The sequence below is a fragment of the Aedes albopictus genome, chromosome 2, assembly GCF_035046485.1.
Source record: "Aedes albopictus strain Foshan chromosome 2, AalbF5, whole genome shotgun sequence".
NCBI classification, from domain to species: domain Eukaryota; kingdom Metazoa; phylum Arthropoda; class Insecta; order Diptera; family Culicidae; genus Aedes; species Aedes albopictus.
The window spans coordinates 354,175,601-354,198,399 of NC_085137.1; the positions used below are offsets into that span (position 1 = coordinate 354,175,601).

Below are 22,799 nucleotides of genomic sequence, written 5' to 3' on the forward strand. Positions count from 1 at the left end.
TTGAGTTTGTTCTTCTTGTTTGCTCACTTCCCGCTAAAAATGCAAAGAAAAAATTAAATTTTTGCTAATTTTTGAACTTAAATTTCAAAAATCATTTGGAAAAAAGCTGGGAAATTCGGTGATACCCTGTCCCCACATTCACTGATACACTATTACAGTGATATGATCAGAAATCCTGGAAATCGGGATTATTTCATTGACCAGTTTTCTGATTATGACCTTCCTAAATAGTTTGCCACTTGAATATGATATTTATTTCTCGCGTTTAACAAGTTTCAGTTGAATTCTTATTTAATTATGTTCTTCAAAAACCTTCAAAACCAGTGAATCAAGAAAAATGCAAATAAAAGAAGCTTTCTTTGCACACCTTAATGATACAAACAAATATTTCAGAATCGTATTCAGTATGTTATATCCAGTTTAAACCTTGCATACAAGATTTTTTATTAAATGGTTTAGAATTGACATCACGAATATAAAAGCTAAAAAAATCCAGGAGTCCGTATATTCGCCTCACTGAACTCATATTCGCTACTCATTGATGAAGAGAGTCAGATGCCGCAAACGGGCTGTCCTGAATCTAAATACCTTCACCAGTGCGATGCGATGCACTTTTCGCTTGGCATTGTTATTCGTTGCTGCTCGTTCGTACTTTGGATCAGTCTTTTGCACCATGACCATCCGCGAACCTCGGATTTTCATTTGAGCTTAGAGACTTTATTATTTTCGTCCACTTGTGATTTGTGAAAAAAAAGAGTAAGTCAAGAATTCAGTGAAATTTCATGAATCAAAGTAGTTATTTCAACCTCCTGAGATGTTACACTAGGCGTTCCACGACAGTGTAGTGCACGGTCAGCGGGCTTATTTGGATCGTATTGATCCCAATATCCTACGAGGGTTAAGAGACTAATCAAAATATAGAGTAGGGCTTAAGTTCAAAAATAGCATACCATAGAAAATATACTTCATCCTGATTCAAACATGAAATAATCAAGGTAATAAAAAGATAACATTTTGTTTGGTAAACTAATCTGTTCTTTTTTTATTCTGCTGTGACGCACGAGATTGCCACAAGAGATTAATCTCAGCCGTGGATTTGTACGTCTGATATAATAGTGCGTGAACACGTGTTTGTGAAACAATAAGGATTAGATAAAGTGCGTCCACTTTTGCTAAATAAAAAGTAGTTACGTGATGTCGCACGGCAGATGACACATAGCTAAATTGATCCTGTGGTTCAAGCTGCTATCGGATGTATTTGTACTTTTCGAAGTAACAAAGAAGAATATATAAATTGTCCACTTACATGCTTATAAGGATACAAAAACGAACCAATAGCTAGATTTCATATACAAAACTTTTGATTTTCCAGCTAAATGAACTTAAAATCAATTTACATTGACTCATTCAAAATTTCGCATTGCAGTAAGGAACAATTTGACACTTAAATATTAATCATCCATGAAACTTTTACGATGGGCTCCTAAAATACCAAACAATCTCCGAAATAAAGCTATCTGCATGATATGAATCAGTCACTGTACCAATGTTGGGCATGTCTTATGGTGGTACTGACATCAACTAAAATTGTGTTTCTTATCAGTATTTACTCACGCATTATACGCATTTGTTAAGACTGGATGATTGATCTAGATTTCGAATAAATAAGTTTGATTACTTGTCAATATGAAACAAAACAAACATAATGTAAATGGAAGTTTTTCTAAAACCTTTTTTTCTGCGTTTTAAATAAAACTGAGACATTCTCAAAATAAGAAACTGTTTTTTAAGTTGCTATGACCCAATAGCTAATTGTATGAATTCCTACATGTTGGAAATCATTTCAAACCCTTGAAACCAGTGCTCTGCTCAGACCCTTTCTCACATTCACCTGACATTGGCGTAAGTTCAAGCCTTGTGAGCGCAGTGACGGAAGAATTTAATTACCTACTTAGTCAAAATAATGATAGTACTCCAACAACGGATGGCGTACCTTATCTCCAGCAATGCAGAGCCAGCTCGCAACTAGACTCAACTTGTTCTGTCTGTTCTGAACCGGGCAATTCCTGAATGTGTCGAGAATGTCGAGAATATACGACACCTATGGTGATCCCGAAGAAATTGGTTTCCCATGCGGAACGTGATGCTTGTTTATAAATATTTCACCAGTGGCAGCATCTGATTGATTCGGTTATCTTATCGTTAGAAATGATGTGTGGTGAGAAGTTGTAGGGAGATGAAAAATCGAGATAAGATTTCTAAATTTAGGGGCCCTTGGTGGTCTAATTACAAATTTTGCGTTGTTTTAAAATGATTTCGTTTTTGATTTTCACCCTTTTTTTGCAATGAAAAGCTGACTAAATAACGTTATAGTATATTCTTTTTTATGCCCTTTAATTATTAACCATAGGTAGACATATTATTATATAGACGGAATCATAAGTCAAGCCACGAGCTCCATGATTTCAATCATTAGAATACATAATTCAGAGAAAACGAAATCAAAGACAAATAAGTAACTATATCTACAGTGCTAAATAGTTATATGGTTCAATTGCACGAAGCATTGATTGTTTGCATTGTTTAGCCCTAAATCCTCCGTCTATGTGATAGTAAGCACGTAGTGCAGATTAGCGCCCGCAGTAATTACCGTCCAAGTATGGTGTGTACTAGGTAATAACGCCCAGTGCAGGTAAACGAACAAATTTCTTCCTACGTTGTGGTCGTTGACGGTCATCTCGGGCCATCTCGACGTTGCCTCCCAAAGATGAACGCGACTCACACCTAGCTGTCTACCAGATCTGGACCGACACGCTGCGGTATGAATCAGTTTGAATTAGATTGAGTCAGTCCGACCCGACCTCCTGGCTGTACTTTATACCTACCTACTACAATCGTCGGGATTTCTGCTACATTACCCTGTATTATGACAACGACTAAAGACGAGATGCGTCCATGTATGTGCTGCGTTCACTGGGATAATTCATCTTAGTGCTCGTCCATAAACTACGAAAACTTTGTAGGCCATCTGAATGAAAATCTACAGGCAGAATCAGTTTTCAATGGTGTGTAATAGTAGGAGGTGTCAGACTAACCGTAAGATTATAGTCAACGTAATTTATGAACAATGTCTGTGCCTCAGAAGGCTGCCGGCTGTGAAATGCTCACATTACACACATGTACGAACCTTTAAGTACTACTAACGCGCTCATTATAATTTGTTGTTTGCACATCTTGATAATGGGAATTATTGCACGCTATATTCTGACGTTTACTTTGCGAACAATTTGCAGTGTCGGTGCGGCTGGCTAGGCTAAAGCGATAATAAGATAATTTGAAAGGCGAACGAAGAAATTTGTGACGATTTGGGAAAATTATAAGGCATTTACTGGAAACGATTTGTAAATATTGGATACGGAGAATACACCGATTGCAAACTCCCATGAAGTACTCAGCTTATCAGCGTTACGTACCCACTGGGATGAAGCCTGCTTGTCAGCTTTTTCTCAGATATTCTATGAGCACTGATCATTTTATGTGGTGTGTATCGTCTAACAGGTACGAAAATACTCTACTATACAGTGGACTATTGGGAAAGAAAACTAAACGTTTCGTAATTTCCATATAAAATAGCCATTTTAGAGTATATATGGTGTATGTGTCGGTGGTGTCTGTGAGCTAAAAATTCCCTGTATCATTCAGTTCGGCAGGCAGCATTTTGTTGGTTATTTCAAATTCATATTCGCTACCAAAATACCTGAATGAAAGTTAAACAAGTTTTCTGACAATCAAATGTAAAAAGCAAGGATTTGAGAGAAATTATCCTCTGCATTATTGTTGCTAACGCTGCTAAAATATTTATCGGACGTGATTGCTTAACCCTCATATTATTATTATTATTATTATTATTATTATTATTATTATTATTATTATTATTATAGAGTTTTGGCACTTCTCAGCAAAAATTGCTGGAAACTTTCACCTACCCCGGGCAATCGGAATGCCAAAGGGGATTAGGCTCTGTGGATCTCATTAGCCGGTTTTTTAGCTTACCGATATAGCCACAAAATCATCAAGTTATTAATAGAATACGGTCGATAAATCAGCATATGATATAAAATATAAAAATAAGTGGTTTTCACTATGATCGATGGGAAGAGTTGTACTTCTTGCAGTTGTCGAACCGGATGTCCATGCTTGAACCTGATTTTGCACCGGAAATAAGTGTTCCCTGGTGCAGCTGCCAGTTGGCTATTTTTTTCAATAAATAGCTGTTTATTCTCAGTAGATCTATTAAATTGGAATCCAAATCTGGCCTTTAATTTCTTACCGAAACGTGTTTTTACAGAGTGGAGTCAATTTTGTAAATTGGGACAGAAACCGGTAAACGCCTAAAAGTATGCAATGGTTTTGTAATTATCGTTGGCTTAAAGTATGATCCGTGTTTTAATTCTAGATCTTTTTTCCTTAAGTCTACGGGTGTAACAATAACTTCTTTTATTATACAAAGCTACGATTTGTAATCTATCATATCCAGTAAGTCTTCTGTAAGTTCAATAGACAGAATCAGCTCAGTCGGGGTATCCTAAGTCATCCAAACTGTTCTTGAGTTTAGATCCTAAAGTCTACGGGTGTAACGGTAACTTCTTTCATTATACAAAACTACGATTTGTAATCTATCATGTCCAGTAAGTCTTCTGAAAGGTTAATAGACAGTATCAGATCAGTCTGGATATCCTAGATCATTCAAACTGTTCTTGAGTTTAGATCCTGAAGTCGGTAACTGCTTTCATTATAGCTGCGATTTGTAATCTATTACATTCTATTGGTGTCCAGTAAATCTTCTGAATTGTTCCTGAGTTTAGATCCTAAAGTTTACGGGTGTAACTTTAACTTCTTTCATTATACAAAGCTACGATTCCATCATGTCCAGTAAGTTTTCTGAAAGGTTAATAGACAGTTTCAGGTCAGTTCGGATATCCTAGGTCATCCAAACTATTCTTGAGTTTAGATCCTAAAGTCTACGGGTGTAACGGCTTTCACTGAAAGCTACGATTTGTAATCTATCATGTCCAGCAAGTCTTCTGAAAGTTACAGTGGTTGTTTTTATCAACTAAGCTTCATAACAGTAAGTAGCCCATAATATCCCAAATAAATTATAACAACGCGCATTGTTCCTCTAACTACTTTGCTAAGTACAGTAGATTATGTACCACTACTTAACGTAGTGGCAAAAGCTATTATCACAAGTGTAGACCTGAAGCTATGGTTTCCGGAGTAGTGTTGTTGATGTGGAAAACATATCTCAAAACTATCTTGAAATGACTCAAGATATGCCAGGGGGATTACAGATTACAGTTCAAAGTTCATTGTGAGATTAACTTCTGTTACTGTCAAGAGCTAAACTTCAGGATAGTTTGGACGACTCTCAATGTCCCAAAGGTTCATAATAATATACATATAGTAGACTTCAGGTTGGTCCAGTCACCGCGATTGATTATGAAACGTTACTCAGTATGTCAGATATAGCTGATGTTACGAGTGTAGACGTGGAGTTCTGAACTCATAGATAGTTTGACTGACCTGGGACATTTCCATAGTGTCTCTAAATGACATTTGAGATTTCAAGAGCTTCGCGGACCCCAGCAGATTATACAATACTATCATTTATGGCGAAAACACAAAGTTATTCTTGTAGATTTAAAGCATAGAATTATAAAACAGTTTGGACAACTCTAGATGTCCCAAAGGTTTATAAGAGGCTAGTAGACTTCAGATTGACCCAGAAACTGCCGTTGATTATGCAACGTTACTCAGTATAACAGAGATGGCTACTGTTACGAGTGTAGACCTGAAGTTCTGAACTTTAAGGTAGTTTGGCTGACCTGGAATATCCCTATAGTAGCTATAAATGACATTGTAGATGTCAAGAGCTTCACGGATCCCAGCAGATTATGCAATACTTTTATTTCTGGTGGAAACACAAAGTTATTCTTGTAGATTTGAAAGACTTCATTATAGAACAGTATGGACCACCCTGAATGTCCCAAGGGTTTATGATAAAAAAAGTAGACTTCAGATTGCTCCAGTAACTGCGATTGATTATGCAACGTTACTCAGAATAACAGATATGGCTACTGTTACGGGTGAAGACCTGAAGTTCTGAACTCCAAGGTAGTTTGGCTGACCTGGAAAATCCCTCTAGTGTCTATAAATGACATTGTAGATGTCAAGAGCTTCACGAATTCCAGTAGGTTATGCAATGTTATTATTTGTGGCGAAAATACATAAAATTATTCTTGTAGATTTGAAGGACTTCACCATAGGACAGTTTGGAACCTCTAGAACATTCCAGAATATAAAACACCTTTTGATGTTCTTGACGAAGGCTAAATGGATACATATAAACGAAACCCATATCCAAGTTCAGCTGGTATGTCAATTATTTCGTTTTTCCAAATTTATAATATAGCTTATTAATGAAGTCCCAAATACAAATATCCCCGTTTTCCCCTAATAGAGGTCTCAATTTGCAACAAGTATGCCTAAGACAGTATTCTGTTTTATCGAATGAGTGAATTTATACAGTCGTTTCTATGTTGGGGCCATATATGACCCCTCCGGCTCCAAAGGGTTAAGCGATTTCTGAAAAACTGTCTGGGTACGAGCCATAAGGAAATATTTGAAAAATCAGCTCAATAAATTTGTGTAAGACCTTTTTGTAATGTTTCTTTCCAGGCCCGGGCACAGGGCGCTAAGGGAGAGTTTTTTCCCGATTTCGGCAAAACGAAGGGGCAGCGAGTTCGTGGTTTATCCTTCTCCGCCACACACTGTTCTCCTGCACACCGCCTAAGATCGTCCTTAGCACGGGTTATTCGAAAACTTTGAGCAGGTTTTCATCGAGCATAGTCCACGTTGTTGTCAGCTTACTGACTCGATCTATCTGAGGTAGACGAATGCCTCCATCACCTCGAAGGTATCGCCATCTATCAGGCATTCACCGCCAATCCGACCTTTGGTGCTTCGCGTTTCAGGCGAGTGTACAGCTCTGCCACCGTTCCAAATGTTCTGATGATAATGTCCATGTCGTCCGCGAAACAGACAAATTGACCAGATTTTGCAAAAATCATTCCCCGGCTGTTGAGCCCGGCTTGTCGTATCACACCTTCCAGAGCGATGTTGAAGAGTAGACATGAGAGTCCATCACCTTGCCAGTCCATTGTTGCTTTAATCAGTCTAGTCAGCTTCCCAGGAAAGAAGTTTTCGTCTATGATTCTCCATAGCTCTGCGCGGTCGATACTGTCGTATGCCGCTTTGAAGTCGATGAACAGGTGATGCGTTGGGACCTGGTATTCACGGCATTTCTGGAGGATTTGCCTTACCGTAAAGATCTGGTCCGTTGTCGACCATCCGTCGATGAAGCCGGCTTGATAAATTCCCACGTACTCATTCGTTTTAGGTGAAAGACGACGGAAGATAATCTGGGATAGCACTTTGTAGGCAGCATTCAAAATTAATGATCACTCTGAAGTTCTCACATTCCAAATGGTCAATGTTTAATCTTATTATGACATTATTAACTTTATTTATTTGTGTTAATAATAGTATAAATATTGACACACGCGGTGCTTAAATCAAATTATTGAATAACGCCACGATAATTTATCTGTTTTCCTCCCAAACAATTATAATCATCAAAATTGGATGCTATATGTTTTTCAATCTTTATCCGGTTTACAGTAAATCTCATCCAAAGGCTCTAATTATGTCGTGTCGTCATTACACCTAGCGAGAGGTGACAATCGCATGTACATTTTCGCAAACCGATAAGTGGTCCACAATAAACTGATAAACAACACCCGTCGTCTCATCTTCTCGAGAGGGTGCTGAGGAGAGGCTTTTCTGCCGGGGAAGATAACGAATCAGTCGCCCCAACGGTGTCTCCGCGGTGTCTTATTGTCCCTGTATTTGAAGTCGTTTTAGTTTGCACTGGTCAACAACGGGGGATGATGTGATATTATAAAAGCGCTTCCCAGGCTGGAGGCATCCCTCACTACGGTCGTAAAAAGCTACCCAAGAGGAAGTCATCTCCAAAGACGCTGAGAGCCTCGAAATTGGCGGACTCTAGTGAATCATTAGAGTGAATTGGATCACATTCCCGCACATTCGTTTTGAAACGTTGAAAAGTGTTTCCCAGATTATTGGAGCAGCATCGTAGTTGTGTTGGTTGAAGACGCGCGCGCCCACTGCGAGAGGGTTGAACTTTGCCGATTGAGTGAGAAGCTCATTCTCCAAATCACTCTCGCGTGATAAGGACGTTATTCGGAACAGTTGCCCTTTCGTTCGGAATCGTCATCATCATCGTTGTCTTCGTCGTCGTCGTCGTCCGTAGGATATGTGTTACTGTGTCGGATGCCGGCGGTGTTATGAGATCGTGCACGGTTATGAATGAATTAAAAAGCAGTGATTATATTTAATGAGAATATAGTGCTTTGTAAAGTGGGAGTAATCGAGAAGAGCGAAGAAAGATAGGAAGATTTTAGTGTGAAAAACAGAACTACAATATGTTATGTGTTCCGCCAACGGAGCATACCCACGGGCATGCCGGACTTTTTAAGCGATTTATCCATGCCTGTCATGTAAAGCAGTGGAAGGAAAAAGTAAGTTACAATGGATTTTGACAAAAAAGTGAAGAACAATCAAAATATGTCATGTCCCGAGCAGAAGGGAATAACAAAAACATAAGGAGCTGTGTTATTTGGGTAAAATAACTGAATAATAGAATCGATTATTTTTAGGTTATTAACATAACATATTATGTTATAAACTTATCTGCCATAAGTGGCAAAATGACAAATACCATTACAAAAAAATGTACCTGGAAACCATTTCAATAACTTGTTTTGTTAGTTTCAATAACAACTTAATAAAAGTGAACTTTACAATACCATTCGATCATCTGAATGAAGGTTTTGCGTCAGATTGATGAAACTCAAGATGTTGGTGAGTTTAAGGGAAGATCTCCTTAAATTTCAGCTAAATTTATGCAGAAATGTATTTTTTCAACCCTAAAAGGGATACCTGGGGTCCATTGGACCCCAGGCGCCTTTCAGAGCTCGTCTTTGATGGAACACACTCAGCAAGGTGACGAAACTGAGGCCATGAAGGTATCCCTTTTAGGGTTAATAAGGAAAAAACAATCTAAAAATTCTTTCTCAACGTTTATTTGACGTATCATATGTAGGCGAGTTATAGTAAAAAATTCAGCTCAATCGAAGCATTTATTACAGAGAATTAGATGTGTGAAGTGAGCGACGTTGCTTAAAAATAGAACAAAAATCGATTTCAAATCATCAACCTTGTATGGAAAGTCGAAAAAATTTCCGCTCTACTGTAATTTTTTTCCTTCGCATTTTCGAACTCAGGGCATGATTCTACACCAAAAATGATCATCAGCTTACCAATATCAAACTCGTAGCTAAGTATTTTTTTGTGTCTATATTTGAAAGGCTTTCTGCCTGATCACTGGTTCACTGGTAAGCTATAATATTTATTATATAAATTGCTTTTAAGGGAACGACTGTTACTTTAACTGGAGACTTTTAGTGGCTACGCAGTCTTTATTCTTAAAACGGGTTTATTGTTTACCCAACATTTCGGCACTTAGGGATGGTGTCTTAGTCCACGTAGGTTCACCAAGTGTTACTCAGTCATGTACCAAAAAACTTAAATCAGGACAGTTGAAGTTAGCCGAAACACTAGAGACAAAACGAGAACATTATTTTCCCCCTGATGAAGGCACCATCCCTAAGTGTCGAAACGTTGGGTAAACAATAAACCCGTTTTAAGAATAAAGACTGCGTAGCCACTAAAAGTCTCCAGTTATTATATAAAATTATTCGTTTTGTCTCACAAGCCCGCCAATAACATGAGTAACATAATTATGCTTGAAAAAGTTTGGTTGTCAAAAGCAATTTGTGAAAATTGCTCATGTATTCTACAAGGATTTCTTCAAAAAAATTTCTATAATTTTTCCTGAACTTCCTCTGATGGTTGCTACAGAAATTTCACCAGAAATTTCTGCATGATTTTTTTTTTAAATTCTTCTATCGATTTCTCTAAAAATTACGTCAAAAATTCCTTCTATGTTTATCAAGGGACTTCCCTATGGATTTTTTCAGGAATTTGTCCTATAATTCTTCCAGAAATTCATCGACAGATTTCGTCATAAACTTTTCCAACAGTGAATCTTCCAGAAAATTCTTCGAAAGTTTTTTCACGGAATCTTTCACTGATTTCCAAAGACTCCTCTTGAAATTCTTCCAGAATTATCCACAGAATGCCTTCAAGGACTTCTTCAGAACTTCCCGTGACCATGTGTCCCAAATTTCATCTTAAGATTTCTCAGAAAATTTCCTTGAGAATTTCACCAAAAGTTTTTCCGAAGAATTGTTATGGAGTTTTTCAAAAGATTTTGCCAAGAATTTTAGTAATTGCTCAGAAAAGTCAGAAAGTTCTTCAATCTCCAGGGATTTATTGAAGGGTTCCTGCAGAACTTCCATGTGTTTTTCTGAATATTATTTAAGTAATTTTTAGAGGATTCGTTCAGAAATTTCTTACCTAACTGAATACAAAAATGGAACAAAACAAATAGACAAGTCATTATTGTCAAATTGATGTATTAATTTCAAAAATTGTTACTGTTGTGCTATTGTTGATAAGTTGATCAATAGTACACCAATAACAAAACTTGTACTTCAACAAAACATGTTATTGAAATGTAATTGAGTGAAGTATATCAATAGCTTGAGATTGAGATTGCCCAACAAAATTTGTGTTGAAAAAGCTATGCTTTAATAATTTAATAATAACAGAACAAGGTATAAAAACAGGTTATGTGATTTCGTAGTTATTAATTTGATATTCTCCTCTGCTCGGGGTACTGCAATATGAAGCTTGTGTATTTAATCCATCACTTATTTGAAATGTTTCCCACTTATTATCCATACGAACGAAACAATAAGCGAAAAGTTAAGCATTTAAAACAAATATATTACATGGTTTCAATAAGCAACTTTAGTGTGTTTGTACATACACTCAGCGAAAAAAGCTAACGAAGTTCATCCAAATACCTTACGATTTTTTTCTATAAGTAAAAATTATGGATGCTATAAGAATACCTTATAAAAATTGATCGTACTTATTATGTCAAAGTTCATAAGACAGACTTATGAAAAGAACACACAAATCTTAAAATGATGCAGACTGGATTCGATCCACGAACATCGGGATCACTGAGCCCGTGCTTTATCCACACGGCTACTGACGCTTGAGAATATCATGTTGCTAAACATATATAAAAACCGAGCTGTGAGACGATTTTACGTCATAGATCGACCTTATGAAATTCATTCGAATCATTATGAATTGTTTAAAGGCCATTTTATAAGTTGGACCTTATGGAAATCTTAAGTTTGTTTGGCTGAGTGTAGTCTGATTAATTGTGTAGTGTTCGTAGTGGTTTTACCAGTTAACTCAAAATTAAAAAAAAATGACCTATATTTTCCTTTTTTGTGAAATATAGCAATTAAATTTTTAAGTGTGCCTGTAGAAGCCAAGGGATTGTTCAAGAAGTAGCGAAAAGTGGTTCAAATTCGGACTTCCAATTTTTAAAATAAATATCAAATGACGATTAAAAGATTTAAAAATCTGTTTGATGAAAAAACGACAACTATTTCGAATCCTTGGTAAGGATTCAATAAGGATCGAAACGTTGGAGGAAGAAATCAAACTTTACTTTGATTTTAAGAGAAGATTGATACGCCGAAAATATCCCAAGAGCAATTCTTCATTATTTTAAATGACCTTCTCATCGGGGCTTTATTGATTTTTTTTTCTCATCACACTTTCATCACAGAGAAACAGACGTAACACTTAAAATAAATTTCATTAAAAACATCGTCACGAAAACGTAATCGCCCAATGCTAAACGTACTGTGTACCGGGCCGCCACTAAATGCCAGTGCCGCGAGTGGTCGATCGACCTACTACTGAATATTTGAATCGTTTGTGACGTCTGTTTCTCTGTGCTCTCAATATGCATCCATATTCCAATTGTTGAACACCGGCATTACCCAAACTGTTGACATGACTTCCATAATTTGTATCGCTTTCAGGGGCGTTTCAGGGGCATTTCAGTGTCGTTCGAGAGGTATTAGTAAGATCAATGGGCTTTTCAGGAGGATTTAAAGAAGTTTCAGGAGCCTTCCAGACATTTTAGAGCGATTTCAGGGGCTACCAGGAATTTTAGGGGCGTGCCAAGGAATTCCAGCGGTGTGCCGCAGGTGCTGCAGGGGTGTTTTAGGGAGTTTCAAGGACGTTTCAGGAGTATCCATGGGATTGTAAGACGTTTCAGCAGCGTTGCAGGCAGTTTATTCTACTTACCAGGGATACCTGCTGTTTTAGGGGGTTCCGGAAAGTTTCAGAGGTGTTCTAGGGATACCAAGGGTTTGCAGAGGTGTTCCAGGGGATGAGGCATTCATTCAATCCAACGGAAATCCAAGGGAAATCCCTTTGAAGCCCTCCTGAAAGGGCTTGAAATTCCTTTATACGCCTCTGAAACATACCGTAAACCCCTCATAGATGCTCCCTGGAACCTTCATGAAACTTCAAAATGAAAATTTGACATGTTTATAATACATACATTACACTTTCAACTTCAACCAGTGTATTACTACTGTGGAATTATGTTTCCGTGCAGTAAAGTAAGTAAAAACAAAAATTACAGTACTAACTGTTTAACCATTGGCGTATTACCTTTCGTATAATTGACGCAGTGCACATGTAAAAAATGTATGTATTGCTTTAGTTTATGTACATGTGTTGTGCAAATTATAAGGTTCGATAAAGCTTGTGTTTTGTTTTGGCGTAACGTCCCAACTTAGATAAAACTTGTTTCTCAGCTAGTGTTCTATGATTACTCCTACAGTTATTAATTAAGAACTTCCTCTGCCAATGAATTTTGCATTTGTATATCGTGGGCAGGAAAGAAAGCAAAGAAAGTCAAAGAAATTTCCTTTTCACGAAAAGTTTTTGGATCGACTGGGAATCAAACCCGTCACCTTCAGCATGGTCATACTGAATACCCACGCCTTTATAGCTGTAGCTAGAAGGAATCAATCATGTGTATATTTGGAATAAATTAATTGATTCCAGGATAGCCAATAGGCGTTTTCCATATATATGTCTGGTTACTCATCAATATACTTACCTTACCGATCAGGCTAAGGCTGGGGTGGCCTCTGCTGTACATAGTAGCTATCTCCATTCCACTCGGTCCATGGCTATTTGTCTCCAGTTCCGCACTCTGCGTAGGGTCCGCAGGTTGTCCTCCACTTGGTCGACCCACTTAGCTCGCTGCGCTCCACGTCTTCTTGTACCGGTTGGATGACTCTCGAGAATCGTGACCCGCCCACCGTAGCCTCCCGATTTTCGCGGTATGGACGATGGTTGGTTCTCTCAGCAGCTGATGCAGCTCATGGTTCATTCGCCTTCTCCAAGTCCCGTCTTCTATCTGCACTCCGCCGTAGATGGTACGCAACACCTTCCGTTCGAAAATTCCACGGGCGCGTTGGTCCTCTGCACGTAGGGTCCATGTTTCGTGCCCATAGAGGACTACCGGTCTAATCAGCGTTTTGTAGATAGTTAACTTCGAGCTACGGCGAACTTTATTCGATCGTAGAGTTCTGCGGAGTCCAAAGTAAGCACGATTTCCTGCCACAATGCGCCCCTGAATTTCTCTGCTGGTATCGTTGTCGGCGGTCACCAGTGAGCCCAAGTACACGAATTCTTCAACCGCCTCGATTTCATCACCGTCGATATAAATTCGGGGTGGCGGGCGCACTGATTCCTCCCTGGAGTCCTTTGCCATCATGTACTTTGTCTTCGACACATTAATGACTAATCTGATTCGCCTGGCTTCACTCTTTAGTCGGATGTACGTTTCCGCCATCGTCTCAAATTTACGAGCAATAATATCAATATCATCAGCGAAACCAAGCAGCTGAACGGACTTCGTGAAAATCGTCCCACTCGTGTTTATCCCCGCTCTCCTTATTACACCTTCTAACGCATTGTTGAACAGCAAGCACGAAAAAGCGTCACCTTGCCGTAGCCCTCTGCGAGATTCGAAGGGATTCGAAAGTGTCCCTGATACTCGAACTACGCACATCACTCGATCCATCGTCGCCTTGATCAATCGTATCAGTTTATCCGTGAATCCGTATTTGTGCATAATCTGTCATTTCATTTCTCGATCGATTGAAATATATGCCGATTTGAAATCGATGAACAACTGATGTGTGGGCACGTTGTATTCGCGGCATTTTTGTAACACCTGGAAGATGGCGAACTTCTGCTCCATTGTAGTGCGTTCACCTATAAATCCAGCCTGATATTGCCCCACGAACTCTCTTGCAATCGGTGATAGACGACGGCATAAAATTTGAGAGAGTATCTTGTAGGCAGCGCTCAGTAGTGTGATCGCGCGGTAGTTCCCGCAATCCAACTAGTCGCCCTTTTTGTAGATGGGACACACGATACCTGCCATCCATTCCTCCGGTAATACTTCCCCCTCCCAAATTATGGTAATGACCCAGTGTAGTGCTCTCACCAGTGCTTCTCCACCGTATTTTAGAAGCTCGCTTGGTAGTTGATCCAGCGGCTTTGTTGTTTTTCAACCGGCCAACCTCCTCCTCAATCTCTTGAAGGTCAGGGGCCTGAAGTCTTTCGTCCTGTGCTCATACTCCTAGATCTGTGTTACCACGCCACCTTCGGTACTTGCAACGTCGCCATTAAGGTGCTCATCGTAATGCTGCCACCACCTCTCGACCACCTCACGCTCGCTCGTGAGAATATTCCCGTGATTATCTCGGCACATGTCGGCTTGTGGCACAAAGCCTCTGCGCGAGCGGTTCAGCTTCTCGTAGAACTTTCGTGTGTACTTAGCGCGGTACAGCTCTTCCATCGCTTCGCGATCTCGTTCTTCCTGCTGGCGCTTCTTCATCTGGAAGACTGAGTTCTGCCTATTCCGCGCCTATCTGTAACGTGCCTCATTCGCTCTCGTACGGTGTTGCAGCATCCTCGCCCATGCTACATTCTTCTCGTTTTTCAACTGTTCACATTTGCCGTCGTACCAGTCGTTTCTGTAATTCGGAGTCGCTAAGCCTAGTGCTGTAGCCGAGGTACTATCTATGGTGGATCGGATGTCCCTCCAGCCATCTTCAAGTGTAGCTGCGCAAAGCTGCTCATCAATATTGTGATCTTTTAAAGAAATTTGCCATTGTATTTTGAAAGTGAATTTAAGGGGGTTTATTGTTGGAGGAAGTTTTGTCATAGAAAATCCTGTAATGAATTTAACTAAATACAGTTCTGGCTAAGTTTCTTGTTGAGGTGAACCATCAGCGGATTAATTCTGAAATCTTGGCATCATTTAATGATGAATTACAGTTTGCGTCGGAGATTAAACAAAGATTTCTCCATTTTTTTTCCACATTTTGGGGTAATATTTTGCAGCACTCAGTTCAGAGTGCACAACTAATACAGTTGCTCAGAAAAAATATCTATGGATAGCTACGTCAGAGCAAGCAGTTGTTGCTGGTACCGTGGATAATAGGATAATGTAGAGAATTGTCTGTGACCACTTGAGAAATAGTTAGCAGTCAATTGAGAGAACTGAAACCGTCTACTGCCTCTGTCATGCTCAGCTATGATTTTCGATAGCTCACTATGGAGACGCTTGGTTGCTAAGCCTCGTTCGGTAATCCTCGTGTCTGTATGCCATTATAGTGTTAGCATTTACACGTTAAATAGTATTTACAACTTAGAAAATGCAATTGTCACGTTCAATAGATGAGTAATTGTAGTTGCGGCAATAATCTTTCTCGGTCAATTGACTGCTGTTACCACCGATAGTTGGCGCAGCACATGGACGACGTCATTCAGGCACCCTCAGCCGTAGCAGCGGCGCTGTGGCACATTCAATTGAGGTGGTTTTGCGTTCCCTTTATTTCACTGCTAGCAGCAAGCAGCCCAGCGACTATTGTCACAGTCTCACTGGGCTGCGTGGTGCTAGCCCGTCAGCGCATCGCACATTGTCGCGATATGCATTCTATTGATTCCGTACTATAGCTGCCGCCTATAAAAGCGGCAGCTGAATTCATGTATCGTTAGTTGTAAGCAATAGAACCACCACAGAGCAGGAGCACTGCCTCTCTGTGGTGCGCAATAAATAATAACTGAAGTAGCAGAGAAGTAGTTCGTCTTCCTCGAATCCTCCGGGAGAAATCACACAACGTAGGAGTCTGAACAAACCGCTGGACGAAACAAAATGAATTGCTTGTTAACCCAAGTAACCACAGTGCTGAAGCCTTATTACATGCAAATATACGGTGTATTTAGTGCAATCATTACTTTACATGCAAACTTAAGGTTGATTTAAAGTGGAAGTGGGCAATTATAGAATCAAATTAGGATTATACTGGTATAATCTTGAAGCAGTCGCATAATTGCCCATTTCCACTTTAAATCAACTTTAAGTTTGCATGTAAAGTAATGATTGCTCTAAGTACACCGTATATCTGCATGCAATAAGGCTTCAGCACCGTGGTTACTTGGGAATAATCTTAGTATTGATTTGATACTTGATACTACTACCCTTCTGAGAACAGTTTTTTTTACGAAAAATACATGGCTTTCAAAATTATCTGTTTTGGTGAACAGAACATCTTCTAGAATAATAATGGAACACGCACAACCAGTGAAGTTTAATGGAAAATTGAGAATTGCAATTGATGTTCACTGTGACACACTTTTCAGAAGATACAAAAGAAGTTTCATTCATTTCCGTGGGCATACAATCCCACGAAAACAAATTTCCCAAAAATACGTAATCCTCACCGTTTCCCATCGAAAGCATCCAATTGGAGAGCAAATTTTCGTGACCGTGACTATTTCATTACAACAAAGTTGTTAACACGAACGAACCGGTATGCACCACACCAAACGCCGAGGAACGTGACTCGGCTACTTTGTAGGCCGGCCGATTGGATCGGATCGGATCGAATCTAGGTATATAGCCAAGCCGCGTGTCGGGAGGTGTGCTCAACATACCTCACCTTTAAATCCACCCACATACCGCTGCGGATAGACGTACCCTTACCTACTACTAGCCGATTCGTGCCGAACGACCATCATCATCAGGTGTGCGGATATGGTGATGGATGTCTAAATTTAGATCAAGTGTGATTATTACAAGGCGTAATTGATTGACAGACAGACAAGGGAGAGAAGAGGTTCTTCTTGACTGATTTCGTGATAGCCCGGAGCAACAAAAGCTTTTTGGGGAAGATTTTGAGCGTTTGTAACTTACTGGTGGCACAATTGCCGCGATGAACAGTTCCCAGGATGGACGATGATTGCGTTGACAAGGTAATTGCAGCAGTTGAGTCAATTTCGTAGACTCATTTAAAAACAGTTCTGATGAAGTTCTGTGACGTACAAGCATAATAATGTACCTAAATTGGTTCACAGGAATTCAATTGCCAGTTTAATCAGATGGCCTTCAGGCTTCGTGATATTTATCTGGTGATGTAATATCTCTCACCATTTTTAACATCTATTACAATACATAGTACGTTTCAAAATTCACATACATTGGAAAAAATTATTGGAATTCTCATGAAAATTATCAATGATTGATATTTCCTTACGGTTCTCAGAATCCTTTTATGCATTTTGATATTTAAATTATTGCTTGGAAAACTTAGAAACCATCTCTACCATATTTAGAAAGTAATGTAAGAAAACATGAATCGTTGAGATTACTTTCGATGAGTTTTAGTAGCGCCATATGTTGTAATTTGAACTGTCGCTCAAATTAGGATCGTCAAGTGTAAAACAATTGCATAATGCTAGAACAACAACAAGAAATAGAACACACCAAGATCTCTAATTTTCGCTAAGTAGTGTTTTTGTCATTCCCTGTATCTCCACCTCCATCAACAAGATATTTTCGGACACCGAACACGTTATCCAACAGTTGTTGTCACAAGTGACTCCGAAACCATTAACGTGCCTCCAAAACAACACACCGTGGGTACGATTCGGCTCTAAACTTCCCGCCCGGTCGTAAACAAAATTACGGCATTTTCCGTTTACATTTGTCATCCACCAAAAACTACTGCGCACCAGATTGTTCCCCTCTTGGCAGTTTGGTTGACAAAACATAGGGAATCGCGCTACTTGGGCGGTGGCTTCTATATTCGTCTGTTTTCCACTATAACTCAGTCAATCTTGAATCAATTGACACAATTCTTGAAATGCAGTGAGATAGGTATAGTATCTACCCGTGTACAAAATTTCAAGTCAATCGGTTCAAAATTGACCGAATTACAGTGGAAAACAGACGAAAATAACAGACGAAGAAAACCACCGCCCAAGTAGCGCGATACCCTATGTGTATGTGGGAAAGTACGTTGGCAGCTATCAGTAAACTACGGTCGATTAACAGCGATCAGATTAGCGTGAACTGAGCTGTGGTGAACATTATTAGTGAGACACACCGGCCGGTGGTTAATCAGAGTGTCTCGGGTGTAACCGGCTTGGGTTAGTTGTTCTTCAATATGCTCCGTCAATCAAATATCATACCGGTGACCGACATGTTGGCTGTCTGTTCTTACTCTTTTACTGCATGAGTTGAAAACAGTTCGGCTTCTTGTAGTGCGATTTCAAAATTGACGACCAAATCTCCAATAAGCAAGTTTCATAATTTTATGAAATTATACTTATTGAGATGAGCATCTGTGCAATTGTGTTTCATGTTTCATATGGCTCGTTCTACAGTTTTGCAACATTTTATGACATTTAGCCGTAATTGGGATCCAATGAATATTCTAAGAAAATTTCAAATTGCGATGGAATATTATCAATTTTAAATAGAAACGGGATGTCAGAGTTTGTTCTTGGATTTCTCCTAAAATTCCATCCAGAAGATTTCCCAGATTCACTTCTGGGTTGTTCTTGAGTTGTTCCTGGGATTACAACCAGAGTTCCTACTAAGTTTCTAAAGAAGTATTTGTGTAAACGTTTCCTTGTCTTAAAAACAATATTTCCAGGGATTTATCTTAAAAAAAAAAATCCGGGCTAGAAATTTATCTCAAAGGTTTCCAGCGTTTCTCCCGAAGTTTCCATAAGAAAAAGAAGTAACTGAAAACAGTTTCTCAAGCAAAACATTGCTTAAGAGCCGTATGTTACACTTTTGTTAATTCTTCAGGACGCGCGCTGTTGTAAAAAAGTACAAGACTACCAAAAAACCTCGCTCGTTGTATACAGTGCGAACGCGGTGCAGTTTCGGTTGCTTGATGGCACGCATCTTGAAAGGTTAAAAATAAATTTGTGTTTGGTCTCTTACATTTCCACCCAAGATCACTTCTTATTTTTGTCTGAGTTGTTCCCCAAGTTATATTTGGAATTCCTTCCAAAGTTTCCCATGTTTTATCTCCAATAGTTCTTCTCATAGCTCCCCGCTAGATTCTACCTGGACTGCTGGAAAAAAAAACATGACAATGATTCTCAAGGCATTATTTAGAGAAATTCCAACAGAAACACACAAAGAAATTCCGCGGCAGGATTCTTGAAAGAAGAAATTACAGAAACAATTCCAGGACATAGGGTGACAATGGGTATTATCGGCAGGTTTGTTCTCTTCGTCATGGGAGGTTTTTGTCAGCCAAATTACCTGAAACTTGGCCATATAATTCAGCTTGGTTGGGAAGGATTTGAGACCAACTCTGAATTCAATAGATTTAAAAAAAAACTCAAAGACGAAGAGAGCAAAACGGCCGAGAATAGGTGATTTCCCCTATTCTGTGAGGGACTCTGAAAGCAATACTAGGAAAACCGCTGGAAAAAAAATCCGTAATGAACTCCTGCAAAAAAAAAAATCCGGAAAAATGGGGTGCTTAAGTGGATTGTACGACATTTCTCCGAAAACGAGTGTCCCAAATGCAGTTTTCCCGAAAGTTTTTTCCCCGAATGTGCCATTTCCCCGAAAAAGGATTCCCCGAATATACTGTTTTCCCGAAAAGAGTATTGCATCTGCTATTTAACATTCTTCGTGCATCAGCTGATACTCATCTCGTTAACGTAGTACACGTGGGCCGTTATGATCCAAATGCGCAACTAGGGATTCGGTCTTTAGGCCGAAATACGCCTAGCCAAAGCACGTTAAGCTGAATGGGTTGTTAACCTGAAGTTCATAAGATCGAATGGGTCAATAGGCCATCTTCCTAATTTTCTTTATAAACGATAGTAAAATGTGTTTTCATAGTCCTAGAAGATGTTTTAGTTCCTAGAGTTTTTTAGCGCATTCTATGGATAATGGGATATAGTTCCATTATTTTATGAAATTCTTTTATTATTTTCCCTTTTCACTGATAGATGATTTCTTGATGTTGATGCTATACTATTACGGAAATATTAGTGATCAATCTGCCAACATTCTTTCGGCGATTTTCCCTTCTTGTTATAACACGCAGTTGTTTCGAGTTTTTCTATTACATAGTTTATTGATGGTAGATGTTTATTAAACTACTGAATGTTTCATGACAGAATTGTCTTCTTTGAGAAGTTGGCTATTCTTTCATGAATTGGGTTTAACTGTCGGTCAAACTGGTTTATTATTCGTCTTTCCGCCGCTATTCAATCGCGAATGTTTTCATTTTATAAAAATAGTTCTTACGATGTTTGTGCATTTAATACATTAAAATCATTCCACAAGATTTCCCGTTTATTGCTTTGAACTCAGTCGTACTGATGACCCATAATTTTGACGACATATTCGGCCTAATGAACTTCGGCACAACGTTCTTCGGCATGACATACTTCTATTTAATGACCGTCTTTTTAGCCTGATTGATAACATTTCTATAATAAAATTACACTTCTTTCAATCATGGGCTGATCTTTCAAGATGAACTATTCAATAAATCATCAGTTATTTGCCTGTTACTATATTTATTATTGTTTTTTTTTCTGTTTTCATGTCCAACTGTTCGAAATCTTCATCATAAATTCTCCCTTATTTCATCGTACACTGTTCTTTCAAAAAAATGTTATTAACATATTGTCGGCAGTCTAACTACTAATATTTTCATATTTTTTTTTTAAAGCGTGGGTATTATGATTCCTTGTCTAATTAGAGGCGGTTTGAGCAAAACTTTAGACAACTATGTTGTTTATGTTGCAAGAAATGGAGAAAACAACAACATTGTTGCCCAAAGTTTTGCTCAAACAGCATCAAATTAGACTAGAAATCATAATACCCACGCTTTTTGCACCATTTTATTGCAGAAACGGAGCATTGACCTTCTCACCATACTAAAATTCAGCTCATTACTTCAAATCTAGTACTTCACCGATCTATCCTATTACAAAAAAATCTGAAGAGTGCTATTTGTCAAACAAATTTAATTGATTTTTCTTTTCAAAGTCTGTTAAAAACATTAAAATTCAGTTCATAGACACCCGCATCTAGACAGTTACACATAGTATACAACCTTTATGCTGATAATGAACATTTGTAGTTTACCACAATCAGGATGACTCGTTTTAAAGGTATTATGCATTTTCATCAATTAAATTATTCAAAAATAAAACGGAAGAACAGTCTATGAAAAAAGAAGGGAAAATTAAGATGAGCATGTTCCTTGTTGAGTGCCATATCATTTTCAATCAGTACAAGAACAGAAGCGAAGAACCCATGTTTAAAAGAAGAGCAAACCTCATTGAAGCATCATGAATTATATTTTATCTCGAAAAATCCATGATAAAAGGGAATGTACAATATCAGCGAGTTGTGAAACTTTTCATTCCATGATCTTGATGGCTTCATCCATTCGTAAATTTTCTTAAATCATAGAAATTCTTAAGAAGTAAAAATTATGGAACAGTTTTTTTTTCACACTACACTACACACTACACTTTCAGCCACTTTTGTACTCAGGCTAACTCTCCGCAACTTCGTTCCAATCGGATTTAATCAAGAAAAAATACAGAAACCAGTACTAAAATTAGTATAATAAATATTTCGGGGAAACGGTCCATTCGGGGAATCGGTTCATTCAGGGAGTCGTTTTTCGGGGGAAAAAATTTTGATTTTCTATGAAACATTTGTGGTTGCAATAACCTCTTGCCAAAAAAAAACAACTCTAGAACGAATTTCCGAAGGAGCTCATTGACGAATGACCAAAGAAAGATCAGAATTAGTTCCCGGAAAAACATCTGAAGAATTTACTGTAGAATCTTTTAAGAACGTGGACTCCTGCAAGATTTTCTTATGGAACTCCTGAAGGAATCCCCAAAGATACTCCGGGAAGAATTCCCAACGGATGTGTTCGAGAAATCCCTAAATGAAGTCTTAGAGAAACTTTCGATTGATCTCCAGGAGAACACTTCTCTTGGAGGAATTCTTAATGGAACTCGTACAGGAATTCCTAATGAAAGTCCTTGAGAGATTCTCGAAGGATCACCTGAAGGAGTTCTCAAAGGAAATTCAAAGGAAATTCAGAAGAAACCATCCATGGAACTCCTGGAAAAATTATAAAAGCAAACCCTAGAACCCAAAGAAAACCCTAGAGGACTTCTCAATGTAAATCCTTGATTATTTGATGATGGAACATCTAGATGAATTCCTAATTGAGAACTTTGAGAGATTTCAAGGAATAATGGCACAACTGGATTTT

The 22,799-nt window shown here is 38.6% G+C and overlaps 1 protein-coding gene across 3 annotated transcripts in view; it reads left to right on the forward strand.

The window, feature by feature from the left end:
• Positions 1 to 22,799, forward strand: part of LOC115253630 (protein FAM13A) — a 136,220-nt gene that overhangs the window by 92,813 nt on the left and 20,608 nt on the right. The window contains exon 1 of one of the 3 annotated variants that reach the window (XM_029866445.2): positions 7,831 to 8,660. The exons of the other annotated variants lie outside the window; for them this stretch is intronic. Within the exon in view, the coding sequence (XP_029722305.2) occupies positions 8,565 to 8,660 (96 nt within the window). The 5' untranslated portion in view covers positions 7,831 to 8,564. Of the gene's footprint in view, positions 1 to 7,830; positions 8,661 to 22,799 lie in introns of those variants that run through there. 3 annotated transcript variants of the gene reach the window in all.